Here is a 13532-nt window from a genome sequence, read left to right as displayed (position 1 = left end):
TGCTGCGGGGACCAGGCCTCCAGCCCTCGGCGTCGCCTGATGCCGGTGGCCGGGGGAGGGGACGTCGCAAGCGGTGCGCGAGAAAGCAGAAGCGCGACAAGAGGGCGGGGGTTCGTACTAGGCTAAAAACAAACCCTAGCCGTCCGGCTCTCCCATCCATCCTGCTCTCCAATGTCTGCTCCCTGGACAATAAACTGGATTACATCCGACTCCAGAAAACTACGTGGCGTGAGTTCAGAGACTGCTGCGTCTTTGTTTTCACGGAGACGTGGCTCAGCGACAGAGTTCCGGACGCTGCCATTCAGCTAGACGGGCTAGCCTCGTTTCGAGCCGACAGAAACACTGCTCTGTGCGGTAAGGCTCGCGGCGGTGGCTTGTGTTTACATCAACACGGAATGGTGCAAGAACTCTGTACTAGTCTCTAGTTACTGCTCATCGCTGGTGGAGTTTGTGACTGTTAGATGCAGACCTTTCTATTTACCACAGGAATTCACTATCATACTCATAATTGGTGTATACATTCCCCCCAGTGCTAACGCTAATGCTAAGGAGGCGCTCTGTGAACTGTATGGGGCTATTAGCGAGCTGCAGAACTCAAACCCTGACGGACTGTTTATTGTTGCCGGAGATTTCAACTATTCAAATCTCAAGTCAGTGCTCCCTAAATTCCATCCGCATGTGGACTTTGCAACAAGAGGGAAGAACGTGCTGGACCTTGTTTACACAAACATCCAGGCGCATACTGGGCGGAGCCCCGCCCCCACCTCGGCTACTCAGACCACATCTCTGTTATGCTAATCCCAGCATACAGACCGCTAGTCAGACGAACCCAACCGATTCTGAAGCAGGTGAAAACCTGGCCAGCAGGAGCCATCTCTGCTCTTCAGGACTGTTTTGAACACACTGACTGGCACATGTTCAGGGAAGCGGCAACTGACGGCGACTTCACCGACTTGGAAGAATACACGACATCAGTGACCTGCTATATCAGCAAGTGCATTGATGACATCACTGTCTCCAAGACCATCACCTCACGCTCCAACCAGAAGCCATGGATGACTGCAGAGGTGCGCGCGCTACTGAGGACCCGGGACTCTGCTTTCAGAGCAGGCGACAAGGTGGCCCTAAGAACAGCGAGGGCCAAACTGTCCCGGGCCATCAAAGAAGCAAAGCGCGCACACGCTCAGAGAATCCACAACCACTTCAAAACCAGCAGAGACACACGGCGCATGTGGCAGGGCATCCAGAACATCACAAATTACAGGACACCACCATCTGCCTGTGACAGTGATGCCTCCCTCCCAGATGCGCTGAACGACTTCTACGCCCGGTTCGAGGCACAGAACGGCGTGACGGCGAGGAAGACCACCCCTTCTCCCAATGGCCAGGTGCTGTGTCTAACCACGGCCGACGTGAGAAAGACAGATCTACACAGAGTCAACCCACGAAAGGCTGCTGGACCAGACAACATTCCTGGCAGGGTGCTCAGGGGATGTGCAGACCAGTTGGCAGATGTTTTCACGGACATCTTCAACACCTCCCTGTGCAGCACCGTTGTTCCGACGTGCTTCAAGGCCACCACCATCGTCCCCGTGCCAAAGAAGTCTTCAGTGTCCTGCCTCAATGACTACCGTCCCGTTGCACTTACACCCATCATCATGAAGTGCTTCGAGAGGCTCGTCATGAGGCACATCAAGACCCTGCTGCCTCCCTCACTGGACCCCCTGCAATTCACTTACCGCCCCAACTGCTCAACAGATGACGCCATCACCACCGCCCTCCATCTGGCCCTCACCCACCTGGACAATAAAGACACTTATGTTAGAATGCTGTTCATAGACATTAGTTCAGCATTCAATACAATCATTCCTCAGCACCTGATTGGAAAGCTGAACCTGCTGGGCCTGAACACCTCCCTCTGTAACTGGATCCTGGACTTCCTGACCGGGAGACCTCAGTCAGTCCGGATCGGGAACAGCATCTCCAACACCACCACACTGAGCACTGGAGCCCCACAGGGCTGTGTGCTCAGTCCATTGCTGTTCACTCTGCTGACTCACGACTGTGTAGCAATGCACGGCTCAAATCACATCATCAAGTTCGCCAATGACATGACCGTGGTGGGTCTCATCAGCAAGAACGACGAGTCAGCATACAGAGATTAGGTGCAGCGGCTAACGGACTGGTGCAGAGCCAACAACCTGTCCCTGAATGTGGACAAAACTAAAGAGATGGTTGTTGACTTCAGAAGAGCACAGAGTGACCACTCTCCGCTGAACATCGGCGGCTCCTCCATGGAGATCGTCAAGAGCACCAAGTTTCTTGGTGTTCACCTGGCGGAGAACCTCACCTGGTCGCTCAACACCAGCTCCATAACAAAGAAAGCCCAGCAGCGCCTGTACTTTCTGCGAAGGCTGAGGAAAGCGCATCTCCCTCCCTCCATCCTCACCATGTTCTACAGAGGGACTATCGAGAGCATCCTGAGCAGCTGCATCACTGCCTGGTTTGGGAATTGCACTGTCTCAGATCGCAAGACCATGCAGCGGATAGTGAGGACAGCTGAGAAGATCATCGGGGTCTCTCTTCTCTCCTTCTCGGACATTTACACCTCCCGCTGCATCCGCAAAGCCACCAGCATTGTGGACGACCCCACACACCCCTCACACACACTCTTCACCCTCCTGCCGTCTGGTAAACGGTATCGAAGCATTCGGGCCCTCACAACCAGACTGTGCAATAGTTTCTTCCCTCATGCCATCAGACTCCTCAACACCTAGAACTGGACTGAAGGAAGGAACACACACACACATACATATACACACATACACACAACTGAACATCTTCCATGCACATGTTTTACACATGTTTTGCACATGTTTTATGCTGCTGCTGCTACTATTATGTTTACACATAATACATTATGTTTACATTACTTCAGTTATTTATATCAAACTCTGTATTATTTGCACTATTGTCACTTGGTCAATTTCAAACAGAACTGCGTACTGGTTGGTGTTGTAGTTACTGTACTGTCTTGTTCTGTCTTGTGCGTCCGCACGTTTGCACTTGTGCACTTTATGTTCAATTTATGTAGTCCCCGTAGTTCTGTGTCGTTCTGTGTTGTCTTATGTAGCACCTTGGTCCTGGAGAAACGTTGTTTCGTTTCACTATGTACTTGTATATGGCTGAAATGACAATAAACTCCACTTGACTTAAATGCGTGTAAAGCAGTTCTTTCCACATGACTGAGTGAAATAAACTGAACAGCTCCTCCTTCAGGCCAAAGGAGTCACAGCAGGAGATGGTCATAGAGAGAAACTCATTAACCCAGTGTTAATTATGGCTTTACAGGACTGTGACACTGATACACACCGGCATGATTAAGTAAAAAAAAAAAAAAAAAAAGATGGTCATTTGTCATACACACTTCAATAAATGACCTCATTTAAAGACACACTGCATCTCAATGCAGCATGGTATACATGATAAACACTATATATTTATATATTTGACTGAATCTTGTAAGACATATTGAGGATGAGCATTCCTTTTTATTACGCTGAGTTACAAATAAAGGAAAAAATAAACCAACAAAACAAAATAATGCTAAAGTAACAGATATATACACCAAACAAAGTAATAAACAGTAATAAAATACACTTAGGTTTAGGGGTAAATATTTAAAATATTCCAGCATACTCTATATGATAAACATAAAAAGATAAAGTATAAAAATACAGTATAACCATATATTTATACATTATAAATCAACACAACAATTATCATATAGCATGTTATAGATAAGGGATTTCACCCCTGAACCTAGAGAAATGATGAACACCCCCTTAACATGAAATTTCAACTTGGGGTAGTCTTCTCAAGTACCAGTTCCTTCCCCTTTTACGGAGTTACAGCACAACAACACGGCCGCTCGTTCTGTGAACAGTGTAAAGTTGGTCTTCTCTACTTTTAAATGAGTTTAAAGCAGTACTGGCTTTAGATCAGTTAATATATAGACAGTATAGTTTTGAGAAGGTAATCATCAACATTACAGTAATCACTAATGTACTCTAGCTTATTGCTAAGCTACTCACTGTTGTCTGCTGTAAGTGCTGTGATGCAATTTTAGTCCAAAATGTTGCATGAATGTTTATAGGGAACAGAACCAATAGTGCGGTTATAGTAGCTGTTTATGAGCTTCTACTCTGACAGAACAAACAAAAGACACGCTTTTATGGAGATGTCCATGTTTTTTTTTTTCTCCACTTTGCGAATTGCAAATTAGCTATCGATAAATGAAAAACAAATACATTTTTAGATTTCCAGTATGTACAGGCAGAAGTTTTATCAAAGTCTGGTGATGTTGATCATAATAAGCTGAATTTAACCAGGTGCTATATTTTCATTGGGCCTAACTGGATTTTGAGTTAGGATCCGCAAGTGAGTCACATTTACATTTACATTTATCTCATGGGGCTGAGGCTTTAAATATTCAAAATGTGAACGTTAGCTAACAGTTTAGTCCAAATATTTTTTTTAGTTATCCAATGTTCTCCAGTTACACTTGGTTGCACATGATATACACATCAAGACATCAGAAGGTATCAAAAAATAAAAAATAAAAAAGCTCATGTGGCATCTGGAGAGTTTCTAGAAGCTTTCCACTGACCAGGTGGGAGCTGTGGTGAGGTTGAATAAATGGGTGAATGTTGATTAATTCACTCTGCTGTAGATCACAGTGGGATCCTCAGCATTGGAAGGCCTGCAGAAAAAGAGTAAATGATCAGAGTAAGATCCAGCAGAAGATCATTTCCAGCTCTGTTGGAGTGGAGGAAACAGACGGGCTCCTCTCACCTGTAGTCAGCACCGGTGCGAGTAAATCTAATACTAGCGTACTGAACCTCCTTGTCCTCAGAGGCAGAAGCTTTCACAGCAGAACTCTCAGCGCTTCCGGGGTCACCGGCACTCCGGCGTACAACTCTGGCATACAGGACTTCATCCTGATCGGCTGATGCTGAATCAGGTACAGTGTTGATTGGATTTGTCATTGCTAAATTGGCATAAAGATCATCCTGAGGTGGGAGAACATGACATCACAGAGACAGAGGAGTGAAAATGGTGAACATCTACATCACAGTGTCGTAGAATTCTGGATTGTGATTGGTCAGAGGGTGTTGATTAATTTTCTATAACAGCAGCTCTGACAGTAGGGTGGCTGCAAATCACAGGTTTATAGTAATGCACTCATTCGTTATACGTTATCGTTTCTATAGTAACGGCTCATTCACAGGGGTGTGTACAGTGGATGCTGCACATAAACAGATTAAAAAATGGGTATAATCATTGATATGGTTAAGTCTTCTGTAAGGAGACATGTATTTAACATTTATGGAAGGAGTCTCCAGTGTCTTTGTAGCAGTCAGAGGTAAAGCTGTAACTTTAAGTTTTTTTGACATCTTCAGGACAGAGGACTTTACGCTTTGCAGTATCTGAGGGAACGACTGTTTATAGCTGCGATAACATAAATGTGAACAGGAACTAACTTGTTTCACGGATGTCCCACAACATTAAATGTAACTTTAAACAGATAAAAGTATGTAGTGTGGTACTGAAATAAATAAACAAGTAGAACTGGGGATGCCTCTGTCACATAAAGCAGGTGCAGGCGAGTTTAGGCCGATGCAAATGCAGTAAAGGTTTTACTGAAGAGAGGCAGGCAGACGAATCCAAAACGACAGACAGAATCAGCATCAATGAGTATGCGGGGGTCAGACAATCAGCAAACAGAGAACGCTGGGCAAAGGCAGAACACGAAAACCGAGAACTAAACGAAGTCGAGAAACCAGGAAAACAAACACAGAACAAAGGCTTGGTATGGATTAGGCCACAAAACAATGAAACAATACTTTGCAACTTTACAATGAACCAAAACCCAGACGTGTGCTGTCACGGTCCAAGCTGCATAACACGCTGACACTCAGCACGGTTATACCCGACTGCCACCACCGCCAGGAAGTCCAGTCCTTCTTGTCACTAATTTGTGTTTCTGATATATCAATAAAATATAATTCAAACAGGATGGAAGCTATGGATGAAAACATATTTCTGACATTTGACCTTGATGTGACCTTGACCCTGATTGGATCAATTCCAAAATGTATTCAAGTAAAAATCTATTCATCTACAGCTTATAATGTTAATGCCAAATAAACAAACACTCAACACTTGTTCTTGAGATTTTTTGCTTACAAGTTGTATGCACAGAAGGACCTAGTGGCGGGGGCAAAAAAATTGTAATCCCTGGCAAATCGCTGTTGTATAAGAGGAATAAAACAGTTAGGCACATGCTGTTATAGGAAATTAATCACAGTTGGGGTGGTAACAATAACTCACCACTCCATTGTTGGTTATTTTGCTATAATAGAAATACACTGGAGTTTTTAAATGATAGTATAAACACACTTCTCAACAATTATCTGTACATTTATTTACCTGTTTTGAACTTTGGTCTGCTGTTGAACCATTTCTTTTCTTTTTCCTGTTGAAAAAAAAAAAAACAACAATAAAATATCTACATTGAATGAAATATAATAAATCCATTAGTCCTGTCACAGTAAACATTAAACATACAAAATATGGCCAAAAGTATGTGCACCCCAACCATCACACCCATATGTGGTTCTTCCCCAAACTCTAACCACAAAGTTGGAAGAACACAATTGTATAGAATGTCTCTGTATGCTGTAGCATTACAATTTCCCTTCACTGGAACTAAAAGGCCCAAACCTGTTCCAGCATGACAATGCCCCTGTACACAAAGCGAGCTCCATGGAGACATGGTGTGTGAAGGCTGGAGTGGAAGATCTCAAGTGTCCTGCACAGAGCCCTGACCTCAACCCCACTGAACACCTTTGGGATGAACTGGAACACTGACTGCACCCCCAGACCTCCTCAACATCCCAACATCAGTGGCTGATCTCACTAATGCTCTTGTAGCTGAATGAACACAAATCCCCACAGCCACGCTCCAAAATCTAATTTAAAAGCCTTCCCAGAAGAGTGGAGCTTATTATAACAGCATAATAAAGATGTTCAACAAGCACATATGGGTGTGATGGTCAGGAGACACATACTTTTGACCATGTAGTGTACATAAAACTTGGTCAATTAAAAACAGGAGTGTTTACTAGAAAAATATTCAAACGTGCAGAGCTGTACAACAGAAAATATTGTAAAAATTCTGACTATGACCTCACTCCAATTTTTATATTAAGGTGAAAAAGAAATCTTGTATTTTCTTACCTTATAAACATGAAGGTGATAATCAGACAAACACCCACAAACACAACAGCCCCAACACCTGCGTACACACCTAAGCTCTGAAACCCTGTGTGGACGATGATGTGATAATGATTCAGTGTTAAATATTTATCAGTGTGATTCTGAGTTATCGATTTACATCATCGCTCTCACCGTTTAAAGTGACGGACACTGCAGCTGATCTCTCAGAGCCGTGCTTATTCTCAGCCTCGCAGTAGTACTGTCCACTCTGTAGAGCCCTGTAACTCTGTCCAGATCCTACAGGTGATGATTCTTTCTCCTTAAACCAGGTGTAGTTCTCCACAGGTGGGTTAGCATCACTGCTGCAGGTCAGAGTCACTGAACTGCCCTCCACTATCTCACCAGAGGAGCTGATGGACACTGAGACATTCTTTGGAGGATCTAAAATGGGTAGGGAAGTTAGACTTTAAATTAAATCTATGATAGTTTTATCTCTTATTGGCTGGGAGGAGATCTTCAGCTTTAACTTACACAGAACATTCAGTGTTACACCGATGGAGTCCTGATGTCCGACTTCATTACTGCACTTGCACTTGTACTCTCCACTGTCCTCAGTTCTGATCTTGGAGATGATGTAGGCCTTTCCTTTTGCTACTGATGTCTTCCCCTTAAACCAGGTGTAGATCTCTACAGGTGGGTTAGCATCACTGCTGCAAGTCAGAGTCACTGAACTGCCCTCCACTATCTCACCAGAGGAGCTGATGGACACTGAGACGTTCTTTGGAGGATCTAAAATGGGTAGGGAAGTTAGACTTTAAATTAAATCTATGATAGTTTTATCTCTTATTGGCTGGGAGGAGATCTTCAGCTTTAACTTACACAGAACGTTCAGAGTTACACCGATGGAGTCCTGATGTCCGACTTCATTACTGCAACTGCACTTGTACTCTCCACTGTGCTCAGTTCTGATCTTGGAGATGTTGTAGGTCTTTCCTTTTCCTACTGATGTTGTCCCCTTAAACCAAGTGTAGATCTCCACAGGTGGGTTAGCATCACTGCTGCAGGTCAGAGTCACTGAACTGCCCTCCACTATCTCACCAGAGGAGCTGATGGACACTGAGACGTTCTTTGGAGGATCTAAAATGGTTAGGGAAGTTAGACTTTAAATTCAATCTATGATAGTTTTATCTCTTATTGGCTGTGAGGAGATCTTCAGCTTTAACTTACACAGAACATTCAGAGTTACACCGATGGAGTCCTGATGTCCGACTTCATTACTGCACTTGCACTTGTACTCTCTACTGTCCTCAGTGCTGATCTTGGAGATGATGTAAGTCTTTCCTTTTCCTACTGATGTCTTCCCCTTAAACCAGGTGTAGATCTCCACAGGTGGGTTAGTATCACTGCTGCAGGTCAGAGTCACTGAACTGCCCTCCACTATCTCACCAGAGGAGCTGACGGACACTGAGACGTTCTTTGGAGGATCTAGAGAGTTCCATGATAAGAGTGAGGAAAGCAGTTCATGATCATAATCAGTGATTTTCTTGATTCCTTTACTTTCATTAAATATCATGTGCTTCATCATCAATTGAGTTACACTATATATAAGAAAAGATAAATAAAGCTCACATCTGACGCTGAGGGTTTGAGCAGGAGAGGGGAGATGTTCATATCCTCTTACAGCACAGCTATAACTGCCTGCATCCTCACTGCTGACCCGCTGCAGGTGGACTTCATTGCTCTTGGTGGTCTTTGTGGCTGTTTTTGTACCAGATGAATGTGGGATCAGTCAGACTGCAGGTGGTTTTACAGGTCAGAACGGCTGATTGTCCCTCTGTCACTTCTGCAGGAGTGATCACCTGAAGATCTTAAACAATGAGAGAAACATTAATCTGCTTCAGTGAATAATCTACCAGCTCGTTTCCCTCAATCAGTCCTTCACAGTTTTTCTGCAGATAAAGAAAATAAACTCTGTGTTTTCCTCAACCACCAGTAAAGCTAAAAGTTGTCAAACAAACAAATAAGCAAACAAACAAACAAATAAATAAATAGTAGGCCCTGATTTACTAAGTGTTTGTGCGTGTGTGTGTGTGTGTGTGTGTGTGTTTGTGATAACAATGGCAAATTGTCAATTTTGGGTTTGAATATGAGATTTGGAGGTTTTCTATGTACTAACTAGTAAAAACTAGTGGGTGGAGTCAATGCAAATAAAATAATTTAGCACCTACAGTGTGAGTTATTGTCTTATAGAAATGAAAAACTGGTTTAAAATTCTCACAGTAAAGTTTTAGATTAGATACTCACCACAATTTTAATCATATCTACCTTATTAACAGAAATATGCTAACGTCTGTACTCTTTCATTTTTCCTTCATATTGTGGTTTGAAGTTTTCAGCACATCATATGACTTTTTATTGACATTATACTCGACCCGTAATTACACATACATGCGGCTGATATTAAATATAAAACCAACTTTATCACAGAAATATAATCTTAATTCTGAGAATCTTTCTTACTGTGATTATTTTTAGGAACTGAACATAAAGTCTTTATAAATGTACATTTTTCCTTTAAGTGGTGAACATGGGATTATATAAAGATCTATTTATACCAAAGTCAGCATTTTTAAATTGCTTAAAACTTGTTAGTCTTCAAATTTAGCGGTTTTTATTACATGCTATTGTAATAAATTCATCTTTTGTGTCCTCTGTTATCATGTGTAATGGTAGCGTGGAACTACATTACCCATCAGCCCCTGTCACGTCACCCTCAGCTGTGTCTCAATATACCTTCTTATGCTATTTAAGTTCTGGTGGTTGTGTGTTTCTTGGTCAAGCTTTTTGTTGTTGTTAGTTGTTATCTTTGTAAATCTAAGCTTTTAAGTGTTTAATTTAAAAAAAATAATAATAATAATTCAATAAGAACATTCAATTCAATTCAATTCATTTTTATTTGTATAGCGCTTTTTTACAAAGGTCATTGTCTCAAAGCAGCTTTACACAAACAAAAATATATTTTTCTTTATATATAATATTTTTCTTTATATTAAATATTTTTCTATATTTTCTTATTTTATGTCGGAACAGTTGTATAAAGCATTTCACTGCAAGTCGTACTGTATATGGTTATGCATGTGACAAATAAAATTTTAATCTTAATTTGAATATATGTATCAGTTTATCTGTTCATTCCATGTAATATATTCACAGTACAACATTTAAACACATGTTGAGTGAAAACAAAGATACTAACCGAACTCGAAAATCTGCTGTAAAGTTTTGTTGAGAGTGCAAACATACTCAAATGCATACACATCTCTAATCTGTACCCATGTGGATATCACACAAGTAGTTATTGATATATTCTTGACAGATTTCATACCATAAACAATGGCCAACCTATGAGCCATTTGCTGAACATAAACAATGTAGAGAGAATAAGGAAATACTATAAAGTTACTTGGTACATCATAATCGTAATCCTCCAATTAATATTACAATTACTGGTCAAGAAGACGCATATAATGGCAGATAAACCCTAGAGGTTATTTATATAGCAAGTAATAATTATCATTACTATTTTATACTATATTATTATAATAATCATCCTGCATTCTAAAATACATGTGAATGACTTAATGTTTTGTATGTGAATGTAACACTCACTATCACTATCAACTCACATGTTAGAGATCTTCATTAATCTGCTACCAAACTCTCACACTCCTGTATCTACAGAGAGATTATGGCCTGAGTGATATATTTAGAAAATAAGATGATTTTATTTACCTGTAACAGTGAGTGTAACTCCAGGAAAACCCTGGAATTTTTCTTTGTGTTCGTTTGTTATGATTCTCAAGCAGTACATGTGTTCATCTGTTTTCTTCACGTCTCTCAGTCTGAGGGGGAAGTGTTTCTGTTCATCTCCTAAATACTCCACTCTGCCTGAGTAACCTGGTTCATTACGCAGATCAGTCGGCTCTTTACCCTGAACTGGGTTTATTAACCAAAACCTCTTCTTCACTGTAAGACGTGTTGGGTGTGTGTAAGTGCAGTTCATAAACACTGTAGATCCTTTTAAAGCACAGAGATTTAGTTGGCTGTATTTCACACTCCATTCATTCCCAAGAGCTCCTGAAACATGATACATGAAAGAGGTGATTAGAGGTCATTATCCTGAGCCCCATAAAACACTGAGCTAGCTTACAGCTTCACTTCTCGTCCTCTAGAACTCCGGGTTGGAGAAATAAAACCAGTTCTTTACCACTGGAAGAAAATCGTGTACAGGATTTGGACATAGCAGTGTGTTTTAAATTCAGAGCTCGTAATGTGGAATTAACATTTAACAGCATCCACTACTATTCAGTCGTCACTTACGTCTGTTTTTCTTTAAATCCAGCGTCACTGATAGACAAATTGTAACAAGAATATTTCACCTGGACTTCAGGTTTTGCGGGCAGGAGATGATGTTATTGTTTATTCCATTTTATATCTTACTAAGAGTTGAGTTAAGCACACACACATCAGTATTCAGACCTCAGATTAAAGTTGTATTTATTGTCTCTGGGGTGTGTAGTTGTGATGATGTTAATGTGTGACTCACCTGAGATCAGGAACAGAAAGATCAGATAAAGTGGAGAAGCCATTCTGAGGGACATCATTGCTGGAAAGCTTCTATAGAAATGAAAATATATAAAATTTACTTATAATAAGTCACAACAACAACATACAATCTACTAAGCTGTTAATCCTCCAAATAATTAAGAAATAACAGACAATTATCACAGCATCCAACAGAAGACTTTCATTAGCAGAGGAATTATTTATTTTTATAGCACAGTTCAGTTGAATTCTGGTTTCTGATTGGTCAGAAGGTGTTGATTGATTCTCTATAACAGCAGCTCTGATAGTAGTGCAGCTGCAAATCACAGGTTTATTTTAAGGCGCTATACTTCTGATACATTATTGTTTCTATAGTAACAGTTCATTCACAGGGACTTGTACAGTGAACGCTCCACATAAATGGATTAAACAAATGACTGTAATCATTGATAAGGAGAAACATTCTGTAAGGAGACAATTATTTAATGGAAGGAGTCTCCAGTGTCAGAGCTTTGTAATAGTAAGAGGTAAAGCTGTAGCTTTAAGTTTTCTGACATTTTCAGGACAGATGAGTTTATGCTTTACATTACACAGATTAAACAGATAAAAAAGTATGATGTGTCATTTGTTGAGAAAAAATGTAATTGTGGGCAGATTATTGTGGTGTAAAAGGAATAAACAGTGGGAACGTGCTGTTATAAGAAAAGAATCAACTTCAGGGTGGTAACAGTAACTCCACTTCATCACACCACCCCATCACTCAGTATTTTACACCACACACACACACTGTTTTATTTTTTCTTCAACAATAATCATATTATATTCTCTGAATATGAGGACTGCTCTTTTTAACTGTTTATAGAGCTTTTTAATTAATCACAATAATCAAACATTCACAAGCCACAAAAGAAAACCTGTACATGAATTCACTGTTACCAAATCTACTCAGAGAAGCTCACACATGCTTAAAACATTGCTTACTTGTCATGCACTAATGTGCATAGTCTTAGAATTGTCATTATTTGCATATCAGAATCTGAGAATTGAAGGAGAAGTGTTCTGGAAAGATGTAGAATAGTAGACAAAAAAGTAAAAGTAGAATAGTAGACAAAAATCACACATATTTTACAAACCAGAATGCTTTAAAACAAAAAGATGCAGTGCTATCAGTTAAGATAAAGAATCGTCTAAAAAGAGAATAATTATGTAGATTTATTACTTGTGCATGAAGCTAAGCAAATATTTCAAGTGTAAGTAGTGCATGCACTCGTGGGACAGACAGCAGTGATTATTGATTCGTGGAAAGAGCAGGTATATAGAAGACAAACTGAACATGAAACTCTAGCTGTATGAAACACATTTGATAAATGAATAGAGCTAAATGTATTGGCCCCGATGGCCTTCCACACTACATCACCACAGTACCACCTACAGCCACAGCTACATAATCAGCCTTTCTCTTCTCTGCTCCTGGAGTACTCCTGCTCTACTAATGTCAGTGTTTTCCCTTTTCCCAACACACCTCATTCAACTCATCAGATAATTAACAGATAATTGTCAATAAACATGACAATAGGTGTGGGCCACATGACCAAAATATCAAATCACACTTCATACCATACATGAAGACATTTTCAGGGTACACA

General features: G+C 40.8%; 1 protein-coding gene across 1 annotated transcript; it reads right to left on the bottom strand.

Moving 5' to 3' along the window:
• Window positions 1-4713: 4713 nt before the first annotated feature.
• Window positions 4714-11942, bottom strand: LOC128317502 (B-cell receptor CD22-like). The gene is given in 10 exon segments (XM_053229683.1): window positions 4714-4762; window positions 4855-5072; window positions 7460-7722; window positions 7813-8070; window positions 8161-8418; window positions 8509-8766; window positions 8911-9032; window positions 9034-9148; window positions 11074-11418; window positions 11888-11942. Coding segments are annotated over 10 exon segments (1941 nt in total).
• Between the last annotated feature and the right edge of the window lie 1590 nt (window positions 11943-13532).

The sequence above is a fragment of the Pangasianodon hypophthalmus genome, chromosome 26 (genome assembly GCF_027358585.1).
Source record: "Pangasianodon hypophthalmus isolate fPanHyp1 chromosome 26, fPanHyp1.pri, whole genome shotgun sequence".
NCBI lineage: Eukaryota > Metazoa > Chordata > Actinopteri > Siluriformes > Pangasiidae > Pangasianodon > Pangasianodon hypophthalmus.
Note: the sequence above shows the minus strand (reverse complement) of the source record. Positions and strands in the feature narration are given on the sequence as shown.